The sequence below is a fragment of the Dermacentor silvarum genome, chromosome 1 (assembly GCF_013339745.2).
Source record: "Dermacentor silvarum isolate Dsil-2018 chromosome 1, BIME_Dsil_1.4, whole genome shotgun sequence".
Lineage (NCBI taxonomy): Eukaryota > Metazoa > Arthropoda > Arachnida > Ixodida > Ixodidae > Dermacentor > Dermacentor silvarum.
Window position 1 is genome coordinate 311,756,306 of NC_051154.1, and position 16,237 is coordinate 311,772,542.

The 16,237-nt window shown below is 45.4% G+C and overlaps 1 protein-coding gene across 2 annotated transcripts in view; it reads right to left on the bottom strand.

Moving 5' to 3' along the window:
• The window catches only part of LOC125942251 (pepsin A-like), a 74,624-nt gene extending 58,792 nt beyond the window's left edge, over positions 1-15,832 (bottom strand). For both annotated transcript variants that reach the window (XM_049660420.1, XM_049660418.1), the window contains exons 1-2: positions 15,677-15,832; positions 4,373-4,466 (exon numbers count right to left, since the gene is read on the bottom strand). In XM_049660420.1, coding sequence (XP_049516377.1) covers positions 4,373-4,466; positions 15,677-15,735 — 153 coding nt within the window. In that variant the 5' untranslated portion in view covers positions 15,736-15,832. The remainder of the gene's footprint in view (positions 1-4,372; positions 4,467-15,676) is intronic.
• Positions 15,833-16,237: the final 405 nt, after the last annotated feature.

The following is a 16,237-nucleotide window of genomic DNA, read 5'->3' on the forward strand; positions in this document are numbered from 1 at the left end:
TGTGTAAGCATAAAACTTGATAACTTTCATTTTTTCCAGACCAGAGCTCCAGCATGGACAACTCCACCTCGCCTGTGTTTGCGAAATGTTATGTCTTCAGTCTTTCAATCGGTCTCGCTTAATTATATTTTTTGCATGAGTAATCACGCATAACTGTTGCGACAAACGATTTGCGTTAGTAGGATTGTCTCATGCAAAGTAAAAAAAAACATGGCTTCTGCTATTCAGAAATTTTAAGAAACTTTATGTATATGCGCCAGTGTTGTACGGAACGGTGTTCCAAGGAACGGCGTTCCAGGAACTAGTTCCTTTTGGGAGGAACGGAGGAACGCCACCGTTCCATTAATGATCGGTGGAACTGTAACGGTAACTCGTTACGTTCACGAAGGAACGACAGAGGGAACGTCGTTCCTTCTGTAAACGGTCCACGGCATTCAACAAACGCACGCACGTACGCAACACATCATGCAGGGCGGATGGCCGACCGCGTGAGGCGCAGCGAACTACCGCTTGCCTGTCACGTGACTGTGGAGCATTTTTTTTTCTTGAATTCTCCGCTATATTTTTTTGACTAGGCTTCAAGATTATCACGTGACGCCCCCTCCTGTAGACCATCAACATAAAGAGAGTTGGCTGCGGTCTCCAAACCAGCCAGTGCAGATCTTGCCATGGACCTCGTCCACGCCCAGAAATTTCTTCTCGTTAAAGCACCAAACCCTTCCAGCCGAGGAACAGGATGAGCTGTCACGGTACCTGCTGGAACCAGTTGACTACCCGCTGTCACAGATGAAGAACTTCGAGGGGCTGAACCAACTTTTCCTCAAGTACAGCACGGCAGTACCATCAAGGGCTACGGTGGAATGGTTCTTCAACATTGCCAACGAAGTGCTGACGAAGAAACGGGCTCGTCTGTCGGACACCCACATCGATATGCAACTCTTGCTGAGTTCAAACAAGGGACTTTACTAAGTTGCGAATATGTATAGTGGCCATTTTTCTTCCGCTCATACTGCAATATTGAATCAACATTCATTAAACGCGTATGTATTGTTCCTTTTGATGCGGTTTCTTGTGCAAGAAATTTAATTATTTTGATGCATGTGAGTAACTTTCTGTTTGCACATCTGAAGCGCAGTATCCTGACTGCGCATTTGAAGACCAAAGTGGAAGGTGCCATATGTGTTGCACACTTGTAATAGACGAGCACCAAAGCTGAAGTTAGACATGCCTGGAGTATTTCCGGTGCTCCCTGAACAAATTCGTAGAAGGAGCGTTTTTTTTAATTATTTTTATTTCTCCAGAAAATCGGCTGTCTGTGATGTTGAGATTCGTATAATATACATAGTTCGATGTGAGTTTCACATTGCTGAGTTTATTTCGCCTCAGGATTATCAGACACTATATTTTAATTTAAAAAATCAAATGTAACGTTAATGTAACGACACGTTCCAATGTTCTAAGTGTAACTGGAACGTGTTCCTTTCGTATTAAAAGAACTTGTAACGGCAACTCATTTCAATATTGCGAAGGAACGAGCTTTCGTTCCCATTTTTGAGGAACGTGTACAAGACTGATATGCGCCTATAGAATGGGCAGTTTGTACTGTAGATGCAATATACTCAGGTCTGCAATATTCTTTTATTTATTGTATCTCTTCTTGTAGAAAAGTTACAAATAAAATTGCAAAATAAAGCGCATTTAGCTGTTTGTTATTGTCCTGCCGAAATCAGTAGCCATGCTCTATGGCATGCTGGCTCATGTATCATAATGGAATGGGGTAAAATTCAAGCAAACACAGATGCGCTGCTGGCGTTTTTTGAATACATGAACCACACACGCAAAAGGAAATGCTCGTTACAAAAAAATAAGGCAAAAATGGCAGATGTTAGAATAATGCAGACTGTAGCAGCAAACAGAACTCGTGCTAGTCACTGCCTCGTGCAAGCATCTGCCGAGAAAATCACACACTCGTCGAGCGCATTGCAGACAAGCGCGATGGCCGTCTCCCCCTCGCGCATCAGCAAAACCGTTGCCATAGCAGCAGGCTTGATTTTTTTTTTCATTCTTTTTCTCAGAATCATGGCCTACCAAGCACCAGGGGAGAAACTGGCGCTCGTGGCGCAATTCCCGTTTGCCAGCTGACATAGCCGTGCTCGTACGCTTTCACTGGCACACACAGCATACGGCACGCGGCGACGATTTTATCGGCGTTGGACTTTATACGGAACCTCATGGCGACGAAGACGGCGATGACAACGGTAGAAATGCGCTTGGAGTGTACATATAATTGCTATCGCAATAATAAATATCTAACCCTGACAGTAACAAAAAAAGCGGGCCGTCTAACTTTACCATCAAGATTTGCCCACATACCACTAGCTTCACTTGAAGAGCATAAATATTTAGGATTTACAATAACGAATTAAACTCAGGTAGGACAACCATATTACTGATATCACTGCAGGAGCATTGCGCACATTGTTTTTCCTAAAAAGAAGCCTTGCTTTTTCAACCATGGCTGCAAAGTTTCTACTCGTACACGGCACAACTTGGATACGACCGGTTCTTGAATAAGCTATCATACTCGGGTTTCCCCATTCCAAGACTAACATAACATAATTAGAAGCAATACAAGGAAAGGTATAACCAGGTTCATATATACAACAAGTTGAAGCGCGCGGATTCCCCCACTAATCTTCTGGTTCAATCCGAGCTAAATACGCTTTCTACGAGAGCAAAACATGCACGCTTGAAATTCTTGTTTCAACTATTAAAAAGGAACCATAAGATGAATGCTTGAAAATGCATCTCATTTTCTCAGACTCGACCAACACCTAAAGAACTTTAAAAGAGTTGAATGTTGGGCTAGTTGGTATTTTGACATAAGAACCATCTTGAAATGTAGCGCAACGGGACGGCACAACGGAGCGCCTGTGTTCGTCTTCCTCTCCGTTGTGCCGTCCCGTTGCGCTGCATTTCAAGATGGTTCTTATGACCTAAAGAACACTAGTACACATTAACAGATTACCCCTGTAATAATAACGCTTTTGAGTACTCTTTCTTCCCATTCGTCATACCAGAATGGAACAGCCTTGCCATCACGAAAATTGCATCGCTATCTGAATTCATTGCATGCATAGAATATATAGATTAAGACTAACAGATTAAGCTGTCGCAACGTCGCTACGTGCGCTTGTACTTCCTTTTTGTGTGTAATGTCGTCTGCAGCTATGTGAAAGCATGCCACTTTTTACCTGAATGTTTGTATTGCTTCCCACTGTGCGTTTTCTTCTTTTTCGTGAAGATTTAGTGGTGCTAACCGATGAATTTATTACTTATGTAAAGCCTCCTTATATGATTAGGTTTGGAATCATTGTTTTTTTTTATATTCCTGCCTAGTTCCGTAGTAGAACAGCGCCAGAGAACACAAGGGTCCAGACGAAGAAGTACGACGCGTACACAGGGCGCACTAACAAGTGAAAGTTTATTCACTCGATGCCCAGAATAAGTACTGGCTGAACATGTATAAACAGAAGATAGGAAAATATGACAGACACGAAAGAGCATCACTTGATTAAGCCTACTACGGGTGAAAAACGGTTCCTGTAAGGATTCTGACGTCGTTCTCTGAGAGCATGACGGACTGCATGCTGACACAAGATTCATCCAGCTTTTTTATCTCCAGGGCTTCAGCAATCTACCTTGCTAGTCTATCTGTTTATTGGGACGTGATGCTAGTTTTTGATGCTAGAAAGAGAGAAAAAAAGAGAAAGTGAAAGAAAAACACCAGCCCTTACCCTGTCAAGAAAATGGGGGTAAACAAAGGTTGTCGTCTGCGTACTTGACCTACTACTTTCCCTTGTCTTTCCTAGGAATTTTCGTTCCCTTTTCTTCTACTTTTACTTCCCTTTCGTGCAACTTTTCCTTCTGTTACTTTGTACGTTTCCTTCCCTCGATGTATGCACTTAGTAAACGTTTATGTTTTATTACCGTGATATGTCGTGCACTTTATGTTACCCTAACGAAAGTAATTAAGATACACACACAAGCTTCGCTTACCTCCATTTTCTCGACAGGGGAAGGGCTGGGGAATTTTTTTTCTTTTCTTTTGTCTTTTTTTTTTTTTGAGCGGCAGCTCGTGTCAGACCGCCCGCTGCGTCTGTTTGGCAAGAGAGCCGGCACCGTAAAAGTGGGTGGTAAATGCAAAGTTTCGCCTTAAAATAACATACAACATATCCCATGTCAACAAGCTCCGAATATATTTTTTTTTCTGTTGACCAAATCCTTATAATGTTAGCAGAAATTAGAAGAGGGAGCGCCTACGTGCCACGTGAACTCAATGCAGCAAAAATTTACTTATTCATCGTCTTACCTCGCTGAAGTTAAGTGGTTCCATCTTTTCTGTGAAGAACCGTTCTTCTGGCTCATCCGGATCGCTTCGTAGTAAATCATTGTGCAACGGGATGCTGAGGACACATGAAAAAAAAAGTGCACACATTTCCGGGTAGTCAGTAAATCATAAGGCATTTGGCAAAGCAGAAACTAATGTTTTCTAAGTTGCGATATACAACGAGGGCCGTAGTAATTGATTTAAAACATGGGAAAATAAGGATCTTGTGAGGTCGTACTTAACAAAGAAATAACAGAATCAGCGCTCAGACTACGCAGCTCCGAGTTCATGGCTACGCTAAGCCGCTCCCACCTCCTGCACGCTTCCTTACATGTAGACATCATCAATGCAATATATGGAAGAGACTGCGACTGCAGCTTGCCCTCCCAAGGGACCCAGGCTTCAACAGAGGCGTTTTATGCGTTAATGCTACAGGTACTTGGGGTGTCGAGCGCCCGGCCCTTCTGTCACCCTAGGGCCCGGCGTCTTACATTTTCGCGGCCATGATATTCGCCAACACTATTCTGCATGCTCCGCTTGATGGTGCTCGTAAAACATAAGCGTAACACACTTCGTTCGCTTAACGCTGCTTTCAGCTAGGCTTAACTCCGATCACAAAAAAGCGAATTTCCTATTTTCCAGTGCAACATGCAATGTTTGTGATCCGCAGAACCGCAATCTCTTCGGAATTGTGTTCCAACAACTAACTTTCCTTAAGATGAGCATGGCGTATTGCATGATGCTATAAATGCAGACCGTTTCCCTGGCGAACACTCTAAATTAAAGCACGTACTCATAGCGAAGTATTCCTGTACAAGAACCCATAGTGATTCATTGTTGAACTGCAGAGTGCACAAAAGTCGAAGGATATAGGCAGAGTTGAAACCCTGAGCTCAACACGCAGCTCAGTTTACTTTGGGAAAATATGGGTCGCACATATGCACCAGCTGACTAACATGAGCATGTACAGAACGATAATTTATTATTCAACAAAAAGGTAACAACGATGAATCGTTATGGAATCGCCTAACTTTCACTTCTATTGCCACCCATTGCGAATTTCCAGATAGAAAAGCAATTTTTTGTTTGATTTTTACACCGACTAAATTTCATTGAAGAAAAAGAAATACATTCTGGGAGAAAAACAAAATAATTCTTTTCTTTTTTATTAGAGACGGGATTTTTAGGGAAAAGAAATTTGGGCGCAGTGCGCCTAAAAAGGGCTCTTAAGCCTCATTTGAGGCACAATAAGGTCCGAAAGAGCTTAAATTATTTAAATTATGGTTTTTCACGTTCAAAAACCATGATCTGATTATGATGGACGCCGTCGTAGGGGACTCCGGATTAATTTTGATCGCTTGGGGTTCTATAAAGTGCACCTTGAGATACAGGCGTGTTCTTAAATTTGGCCCCCCACGAATGCAGTCGCTTAGGCGGGGATTGAACCCTCCATATCGAGCTCAGCAGTGCAACGCCATAACCACTAAGCTACATCGGCGGGTACCTGGCAATATCATACTGACTTCAGACGCAACTGGTGTGCCTTGTTAATAAAGTGCCTATTTCCACTCCGTTTAACTTTCTAGTGTGGAATGTCATTGCCTCTTCTGCGCAGGCTTGTAGTATTCTTACTTCACCTGCCTGGCGTTGGTTTAGTGCTCATAAACACAACTTTGGTTGGTAGTGGCCGCAGTGTATATTGCAACTGTATGAACACTCGTTGTCGGCGTGGCGCTGTCGCCAGCTATCGTGCTTTCACGGTATCGGCGGTTGTGAAAGCCTCCAGAGAAACGCAGTGCGTTTGGCTGCAAAACCGATTGGACGATGCCGAGTGGATGCATCGTCACGTCCACCGCGGTCACGTCTGCATGCTCAGTCGGCACTGCCGGAGCCAGTGCCGCATTCTGACTAGAGTTAATGGCATGAGCGTTCGCATTGCGTTCCTGTGAGATCATATGTGCATGCCTCACCGTAGTGATATAGCCACTATAGTATAGTGCACGGTCGACCTGAGCCGAACGAACAGTAAACACCAGGCTCGATCTCTCTAATCCTTTCTTTGGGCGCTGAAAAACGCCGGCGATATTTCGTCGCTTTCGACTTGTGCAGCATCGGCATTCGATGCCTGTAACGCCACTGCCGGGGTTCCTCAACGCGCCAGCGTTGTGACACGCCTGGTATTTGCCACTGTGCTGTTCCTACGGCACCGCAGCAGTTGTCTCGCTTGCTGCGTCGCGCCACGTCGCCTCCCCGTATATTCGGGACGTTCTGCGTGGAACTCCAGCGCAACGCTAAAGCTTGCTATCGCTTTGAATGCTTCGCCCCTTCGTATACGAAACTGGCAATTTTGTCGCGCAGAGATATCTTTATTTCAGATGAGAGCACGAACGACGATTGCGGTAGCTAACTTTAGCTATCCAATCAATTAGAGTCGGTGTTGATGTTTATTCCTTCTCAGCAAGAGTACAGGCTAACATTGCCTTCCTCTTCATCGCTAGCCCGACGTATGATAGTGCTTATCCCGTTACTGATCATGGTCAGCCGGCACCCGCCGCGGTGGCTTAGTCAGCTAAGGCGTTGCTTGCGCTGCTGAGCACGAGATCGCGGGATCGAATCCCGGCCGCGGCGGCCGCATTTCGATGGAGGCGAAATGCAAAAACGCCCGTGTGCTTGCGTTGTAGTGCACGTTAAAGAACCCCAGGTGGTCAAAATTAATCCGGAGCCCTCCACTACGGCGTGCCTCATAATCAGAACTGGTTTTGGCACGTAAAACCTCCGAAAGAAGAACATGGTCAGCCGGCGATGTCAGTCGGAATCCCGGTTGCCTGTCGTCTGTATACGCCCTGTTTTCGATTGAAGGACCCCTGATGCACTTTTTATCTAAGCCGAGAAATGCATTTGAAGTTAAACTAGTCTATTTCATATATATTTTGCAGCAAAAATTACTTCAGTGCGTTCGCAGAAGCGGAGTGATTAGCTATCAAAGATTGCCTGTGATCCCCTTCACCGTGCTCCCGCTCCTTCTTCATTGCCTGGCACAGCAAAGGCTACGGCGGAGTTGGACGCGCCTACAATGCTGCGCCTACTGACCGTCCCCGTGGTGCGCAGTTCAAATTTGATTTTGTATGTTCACGTAGACGCCACTACTTCCAATTTTGGCGCTTACGAAGCACCGAACGCGGTAGCCCTCATGGACCCGTAGAGTACTCAGCGGGCGAGTTCGTCGCGGCACCCCGCCACGGCCGTGTTATCTCGGCTATGTTGCAGGCCACAGCTACATGAAACTGCAGTGCGTATACTCGGCGTTTGCTTTGTGCACGACCGGGATGGAGTGCCCGTTCGTGCTCATGTGCTCCCATGTAGCCGTGCTACCTGGTGCGGACAGGCTTTGTCGTGCACCAGCTTGACTGACGGATATATAGTAGCTACATCCAACTTGGGCGCTGTGAATGGCTCACTACGAAGCGGTGTCTGCCATGACGTCTACCCAGGAGCGACCATAAGTGAGCCTACGGTGACAAGCGTACGTCTGGTCTGACCTTAAGTTTCGCGTGGTTAGAGGATAATTGAATGTTCAAAACGAGTAGAAATTAGCGATACTCTACGGCTACAACACTGATAAGCAGTGGGGCCGAAGTTTCATTCCTACGCGGGCAGTGCGGCCTAGCGTTGGCAGACGACAATCGGCGATAGTATACGTTCTTCTTCTGCCTGGGGTTTCACGTGCCAAAACCAATTCTGAATATGAGGCACGCCGTAGTGGAGGGCTCCGGATTAATTTTGACCACCTGGGGTTCTTTAACGTGCGCTACAGCGCAAGCACACAGGCGTTTTTGCATTTCGTCTCCATCGAAATGCGGCCGCCGCGGCAGGGATTCGATCCCGCGACCTCGTGCTCAGCGATAGTACGATAGTCGTACTTCGGGAAGTATGTAATTCCGATCGAAATTCGAAACCCAGATTTTAGCTTACTCGAGCCTGTTTATTAAAGTGCATCAATGAATGTACAAAGTATATCTTTGTAAGAGTAGGAAGAAGTGCACTGATTCAAACAACCCTTATTGATTGATGTCAGCTATTGGCCGATAGTAGCCGCGTATCGGAATCTGCTATATGGCAAAATATAGCAGACCGAAAGGATTGCGGATCAGGTTTCTGTTGAAAAGAAAATATTTCAGAAAAAAAGTCGCTGTTTTGCCCGAAAGGCGAAGCATTGATTGCGATAGTAAATTAGTGGACAGCTATACAAAGTAAGGATAGTAGTTTTGTCGGTGGTATAAACTTTAAACATAGGCACACTAACTAAATTATCATGCATGGTGTCACGCGCGCACATGCAAACATGATTGCATCTCACTCGATGACCGCGGAAACTCACTGGCAAAACACTTGAGTGATTCAGCGCAGCAGCAGCAGCAGCGAGCGAATTAAGCTTCGTGCCGGCGCTCGCATCAACGCCATCTTACCGCAAAAATGTAGGGAAGGCGGACTCTGCCCCCGACGCAGGTGGCTTTCAAGATACACCCGCGTGAGGCGGTGCTTGCTGCGTAGAACGCCCCCCCCCCCCCCCCCCCCATCCCCCCGGAGCCTGCCAGCCCGGCTGGAGCGCACGGCCGGATTAAGGCGCGGCCCTTCCACGTCCCTAACCTCCCTCCGGAGTGTTGTGCGCGACAGGAAGACGGCGCGCTTCCTTCCCGCGTCCTGCCCTTGTGTGCGCGAGCCGCGATTGGCGGCTCACCGTCACATGCTTTCACTCGCACATACAGCGTACGGCGCGCGGCGACGATATTATCACCCGTGGACTTTATACGGGAACTAACGGCAAGGGTGACGACGACGACGGAATAAATTCAGCAAGAATGTGTCGATATAATTGCTAGCGCAATAAAAGGTTCATTCGAGCTCTTCTTGCGAGATCCACGCGCCGCACACGACTGCGAAGTTTGACAGAGATAACTGCAGACTGTGTTTATTCACCATCGAGGCGTAGTTCACGACCTCTTTAAAATCTTGGAGTCTCCTTTGTACAATAAACTACACGAGAAACGAGCAGACATAGCGACTAGCCATAAAAAATATTTTATTGTTCTGTGCATATAAGCAATACCTCTCAAATCGATAGACGTACCACAATGCGAGTTTAGCAGCAGAATGCCTGGGTTCACCTTTGTTGCGATTACCCAACAATCGAAATTTGCCCCTTCTTTATTATATCCATGGTATATGCCATGCTAAATGGCATGCTGTACGTGCGATTTATATTGCTTCACTATTCAATTAGTAAAGTTGCACATATCAGGTCTTGCATTCTTGACTAATTTAAAAATTGTTAATCGTGGTTTAATGTACCACGATTAGGTAGAAATGAACCGAGTCAAGAAACAACTCATTTACTGAAGACATAATTTCTCAGCACATGCATGTTAACTGAAGTGAGCAGCCATACCATGGACCCCTGTTCTGGTGACGCTGGGGATAGTTTCAGAACTAAATCTTATTGACTCTGCTGCTGCAGTCCAGCATTGAGTGTATGACTGTGCACGACGGTTGCGTGCTTTGTTTACTTTTGACAACGGATGCATGGCTCTGAGGAAGGTTGTGACTGAAACCCAGGCGCTCTGCTCTCTTGAGATAATTAATGCATTAAAAAGGTTAAACTAGCGCGAAATACATGGGATATAGAAAAGACATGGAGAACACGAGCCTTAACTTACAACTGACAATACGAGAAAGCATCCGTCCCCTGGCGTACCGTAGCGCATGCGCGAAAAACAAGTATCACAAAAAATTTGGCCGCATATCTGCTTGCTTCGCTGCAAATGACATCGAAAGACGATTGTCTTCTGCCACCCCTGATAAGTAACACCCTCTCTTGTCCACCCTCCCTCCCCTCACGCTCTTCCCCTCCCCTCTCACTCCTCCCATGATGGATGCAATGGAGATTTTGCTGAATTCAATTCAAATTTACCGCGTTCGCCCTGCTCTCGCGCCATCTGTTGGGACCTTTTATTACCGTTGACTTAAAGCCGGCTGCAGAGCCGCGGCTTCAGTCGGCTTCTTTTAACGCGTAGCCTTTCCTACACCATTTCTAACGCATTCGACGCCATTTCTAACGCATTGATTTTTCATTTACTAACGCAAAAACCAGTACAATATGTATTCCTAATTAAATGAACGCTACGGATTACGGTTATGTGCCTCAAACCTCTGTACTGCTAAATTAGCCATCCTATACTCCGTTTCATACATCAGCCAGGTGCAACGCTGTAAAAGCTGCGCAAGAAGTACGGCCATTAAAATGTATTACTCCGCGCGTTCCGTCTATGCAGCGGTCTATGCTTCGCTGCGCGCCAGCGGCGTTTGCTCGCGCGAGCTTGCACGTGAGGTTGCAGCGACGGGCTGCAAATAAAACGCGCATAGCATGGCATTTTCAGCGCAGCTTAAGAAACTAGGGTCTTTAGAGTTACGTATCTATGTATTTTCTATTAAAGGAACACACCTCCTAATACTTACCTAGTGATGTTGCGCCTCAGATATGCGTAATATTTACTTTGTGATCGATTACGTTCACAAGTATGAACAGCCGTACCAGTTTAAGTAGTGTGGGCGGTAAGCAAGTGGTCCAATTTTGGCCGGGTGGCTGAATCGGGTGACAGACAGACAAACAGACAGACAGACCAAATTTTCAGCGTTTAAGTTCCCCAAGAAAGACTATCGTCTTTAAAAATTGTCGCAGTTTCACCCGAAAGGCGAAGCACCAATTGCGATAGCAAATTAGTAGAGAGCTATACGGAGTAAGGATAGTAGTTTTACCAGCTGCATAAACTTGGACATGCAGCAGCACCAGCAACGCGCAGAACTGTTGTCGACGCCGTCGGCGTTTTGCCCGCGTTCGCATCGAACGCGCGCGGCGTTTTATATAAATACGTATTTGGTGCCGCAGCTAAACGTCGACTCCCCTCCCTCCCTCCCGTCCCCCACAGCCTTTCGCGCGACGGAAAAAGTTGCGTTTGCTCTCTATATATGGAAAGGAGGAAAGAGACGCTTAATTCTGCAGCCCTTCAGGGAGCGCGGCGCAGAACGCGCGTTTGCTCTCCGACCTGTGTGCGCTCCCCGTGAAAACGCGCGTCCCTCGCGCCCTTTCACTCGCACATACAGCGTCCGGAGCGCGGCGACGACTTCATCGCCGTTGACGTCATACGGAACCTCACGGCGACGGCGATGGCGACGCCGACGGCAGAAATCTGGTTCGGAGTGTCCATATAATTGCTATCGCAATAAAAATATTTTGCTGGTAAATGCTGATAAAACACGAGCTGAAAGTTACACAATTTTTAATGAACTAGTTGAACATCGAAAGAACCGCGAACGTGTGAAAAGGATCATTCTTTTTGTGTGCGTGTGCTTCGCGCTAGATCACGCATAGATCAGTCTGCCCCCCTGTATGTGGAGGAGAACACGCCAGTGCGTATCGTCGGGAGCACAGGTTTATACTCCTCCTCTACCATTGATGGTGACGGAGAGTGAGCTACGTGTGCATAAAAACGCTGCCAAGCAAAGGACATCTGCCCTGGCAAAGAGAAGTCCCCTTGTAGTGGATGGCTCCAGCGACATTCTTTGTTCGACTACTGCTCGTCACACCAAGGCCGCATCATCTTGTGAACTTCTGTCTTGCTTCGATCTCCAATGTGCTGTTTTAATGCGTATTGCACGCAACTACAGCGCTGAAGATCAGGATAGGCAGTCACACACACGTTCTAGTTTCAACAAAATTTGTTATGCGGATATCCATCGAAAACGAAATAAAAATGTTGAGCTCTACACGAAAAATTATCCACCCGAAAAATCAGGTGAAAGCTCATCTATCAAATATACCCACCCAAGGAAACCTAGTTTTCAGGTGGAGAGAGAGAGGTGAACTTTATTGTCTAAATTTATGGAAATGAAAACAAAACTTTTTGGCTGTATTTCAGGAATGCATAACCCGGAAGCGATTATCACTAGAGACCAAATTCTTGGCAAACATAAATGACGTTTTAGGCGCCTATAACAGACACTAAAGCTCTCATTTAAGGCATATAATAGGCTCAAGATACTGTCCTTTAGGCCCCCATGTATAGGCTAAATAATAAGAATTTCCGCTGTGCTTTTGAGGATAAAGTATGATTTTTTAGGGACACAGACCCACTAAACCCCTGTTTTGTTAAACTCGTTTATTTTTATTCGGTAGAGCAGAGTGAGGCAAGTTGCGTAGGTGGCAAGATTTATATGAAATGTAGTGTGACTACACGCCACGGTAAAACTTGTAGAAGCAGTGACAAACACCATCTCGCGATTTGCGGCATTTGTGTTGGGCCGTTTTTTCGCTAAGTATTAGTTTGTATACAAAATACGAACGCTCAACATCCATTGTAGTTAGCTGCACATAGTTCTACTTCCAAACTGTCAATTACCCAATGCCCTCTGTTTCGAAAATTTTTATCGATCAGAACCTCTGATCGATAAAAAGTACGTGAAACCTAGGATTTTGGATAGGGGCAGATTAGTGTTTCGAACTAACTTAAACAGCAATAGGACTATTTGGGAATGTCACCGTGCATTTCCTCAACGTCCAAAATGCGCCCCACATTAAAGGTGAAAGTTGCGCCCGAGCGTCAGTTAAATGTTAAAGTACAATTAGAATGTAACAAAAAATAGGCATTTTGCCTTGAGGCCCTGTATCACACACTCTAGGTCTCCATCCTGTAATGAAGCAGCAAGCGTCGGACTACCAATCGACAGCCTTCCGAGCAAACGTCAGGAATTCCTAATGAACATCAATTGTCCCGAGTTATTTTCAGGGGCCCCTCACCAGGAATGCGAGGACAAGCACAAGAAGCTGCTAAGCTGCAACTTTACTGGGGGCTTGTCCCATTTATTGTCATAAACAAGAGACATAGTAAAATACATTTGAATGACTGGTAAAAAAATAGTAACACATTTTAAATGGTGACGTAAAGATTAAAAAAACGCAAGCACATCATGTAAATACTCAAAAACCCGTCAGTCACTGTTCTATTATAGTAAGCAACTGTAGACTACAATGAACAGTATCCCACAGAACAGTAGCCTATAGAAAACGCAAATCACATCATATAATATACTCAGAAACCTAATTACAGAAGTAATAACAGTGATTGTCTACAAAGAAACGTAGAAAAACGCATAGCATAAATATTTCAATTCTATATAATTAACTCTTCATAGTTAGAAATCAACGAATAGTGTATATGTATTTAAGAGCACCAGCTGTTTCCTAAATAAGGGTTCCATTTCTCGCGGGATGTGTTATGTATGTCTAAATTGCCATATGCCAGGTCACCTTAAAGAGTAACTATGCGCAATATTATCCTGTTTCTTAGATAAAATGGTCTTGAAAAGGGAGTCAGCCGAGTGCTTCTATTTCTGAGTGCATAAGGTATGTCGGACTGTGACATACACAAAAGCCTGTTTCGGCAATATATTACAATATGCTCAGTCGCACATGTTCGAAAGATTTGCAGATTACCTTCAAGTATTCACAGATGCATCTCTACACAGCGACGGTAAAGGCACCTCCGCAGCTTTTTTATGCCCTTCGACTCACGTACGACGTATATTTCATATACCCTTTCCAGCCTCGTCAACAACTGCGGAGCTAGCAGCGATTAATGTTGCCCGGATATACGTGCAAGAGGTGTTAACCACATCGAACATTGTCATCTGTACTCCCGCGCTGCCCTTAGCAGATTACAATGCAGTCAGATTGATGGTCCAGTTGTGCGCAGCATTACTGACTCTGCAAACAATATTTCATCAAGTGGGGTATCTCGTTGCCCAATGGATACGTTCACAGGTAGGGATCGCTGGAAATGAAGACGCTGATCGGCTGGCTTAAACTTGCACGCATGACGACTGTGCTTGCCCTCAAAGTTTGTGCAAGCCTGATGACGCTCGTCTGCTGATTCGACGCCACCTACTCAAGCAGCATCCAGACCAGTGCGTCGCAAATGGAACGTTTCCGGGCCGTGTTCGCGGTCGAGGCTTGCCTCGTCGCGCTAGAGCGCAACTCCTGAAGCTAAGGGTTCGCTGTATGAACGTGTACGAGCGTTTATACAGACAAGGACGTGTGGCCAGTCCATGGTGTACGTCTTGTGGTTGCTTCGAGGCACTTCAGCACCTGACACTAGAGTGCCACGCTTTCAGTGCGCAGCGCATGTTGTTAGTGAGGGACTATCATCTCCTTGGCCTGTAGTGCACGACACTAGACGAATGTTTTTACACCAGTGGTTGTGCGTCTCGACGCGATCAGGCCTCGTCGCACTCTCCTTACTTTTCTAGAATTAACTAACTTACGTTCACGTTTGTAACTGAGAAACTATTACTTCAGTTTAAAATATTTTATTAGCGTGACCTGCAGTGTCCGATCCTACTGTGTGTTCTACTTTATTCTTTGAGATTTGTCATCTTGCTCTTTCTTTCCTGTTTCCTCCCCTTCTTCCTATCTTCCATTTCTATGTTTCTCTCCCCTCCTTTCTCAAAAGTAGGCAGGTATTGTGCCCCTTCCGGTAGCAGTTGCCAGCCTGCTCCTCGCTTTCTCTTTCCTGTAAAATGTGTCTATGTTTTCAAATCAAGTAATAACAACAATACAGGTTGTGTCACGGCACATAATGTAAGAGATATCTTTTCGGATTGCTTAAGGCTATTCTTGTATTTTATTAGCACATTATATATATATATATATATAGCCATGTAATAGTTGTAAATAAAGCAACAAGAAATATTTTCAAATACGTCCTTTGTATGCGCATCGTGCCCGACATTCGCTATATCACGCAGTGTCATTTTCTGTAGCGTTTTCCTCCTGTGCAGAGTAGTCGGACAGAGCATGCTCGCTCAGGCTGACCTCTGTGCCTTTCTAATAAATTATCTCACTCTCTCTCTCTTTCTATCTCTGTAGAGTCTTTTGAATGTTCCTACATGAAGTAGTTCCCCATATACGAGTACACAATTAATGTGAGGGGCAAACAGAGCGTTACAAAGCAATAATTTAATATTTTCCGTCAGAACACGACGAAGCCTACAAATTGCACACTACACGCTCGTGATAGAACAGGCTGCTCATATACAAGAACCTTCAGCGTGCTCAACTTCGGTTTGGCCACATTCACGCGAACTACGTATGTGATTCAAAGGCAGAGCAGTTCTGTGGTTTTATAAAACCCCTTAAATTTCAAAAAAGGTTCAATTGAAGGTTAACAAGCTTACCTTAAACGACCGGTTGCCACGCTGAAGAGCGCGAAAAACGTTATAGCACAGCATTTCATTGCGTCAATAACAAGCTTCTCCGTGATTGTCTTGATTTTGTTCCACGGAAAGTGTACTTGCTTGTGGAAAATGATTGAGCCTCTACGTGCAGTTATATGCCAACGAAGGTCACGCGCTATCGGGCACACGCTGACCGGGCGCTTAGGTCTGCATAGATACCACTGGCTTCGCTCGCAGTTTGGAAAAAGTGGACGGCAGGGCGGCCATGAAGATTGCACTCGACGGCAACGGCTCCACGACAGCAAAGCATTGACTACGCACTTTTATGCTACTCGCTGCTCATTGTATAAATGGTGATTGACCTCATTTCCTGCAGTGAAAGTGGTCAACAAGGCGCTGTTTTTAGACATATATCAATTTCACCGGCCTAATATGCTGATAACGACATGACAGGTGTCAAGAACGGAAAGGACAGGATTGAATTTGGCGCTGTAATAAAAACTGCATGTCTTTTCAACTGCAGCGGGCAGTGACCTGAGTCATGCATTACTTCACTGTATT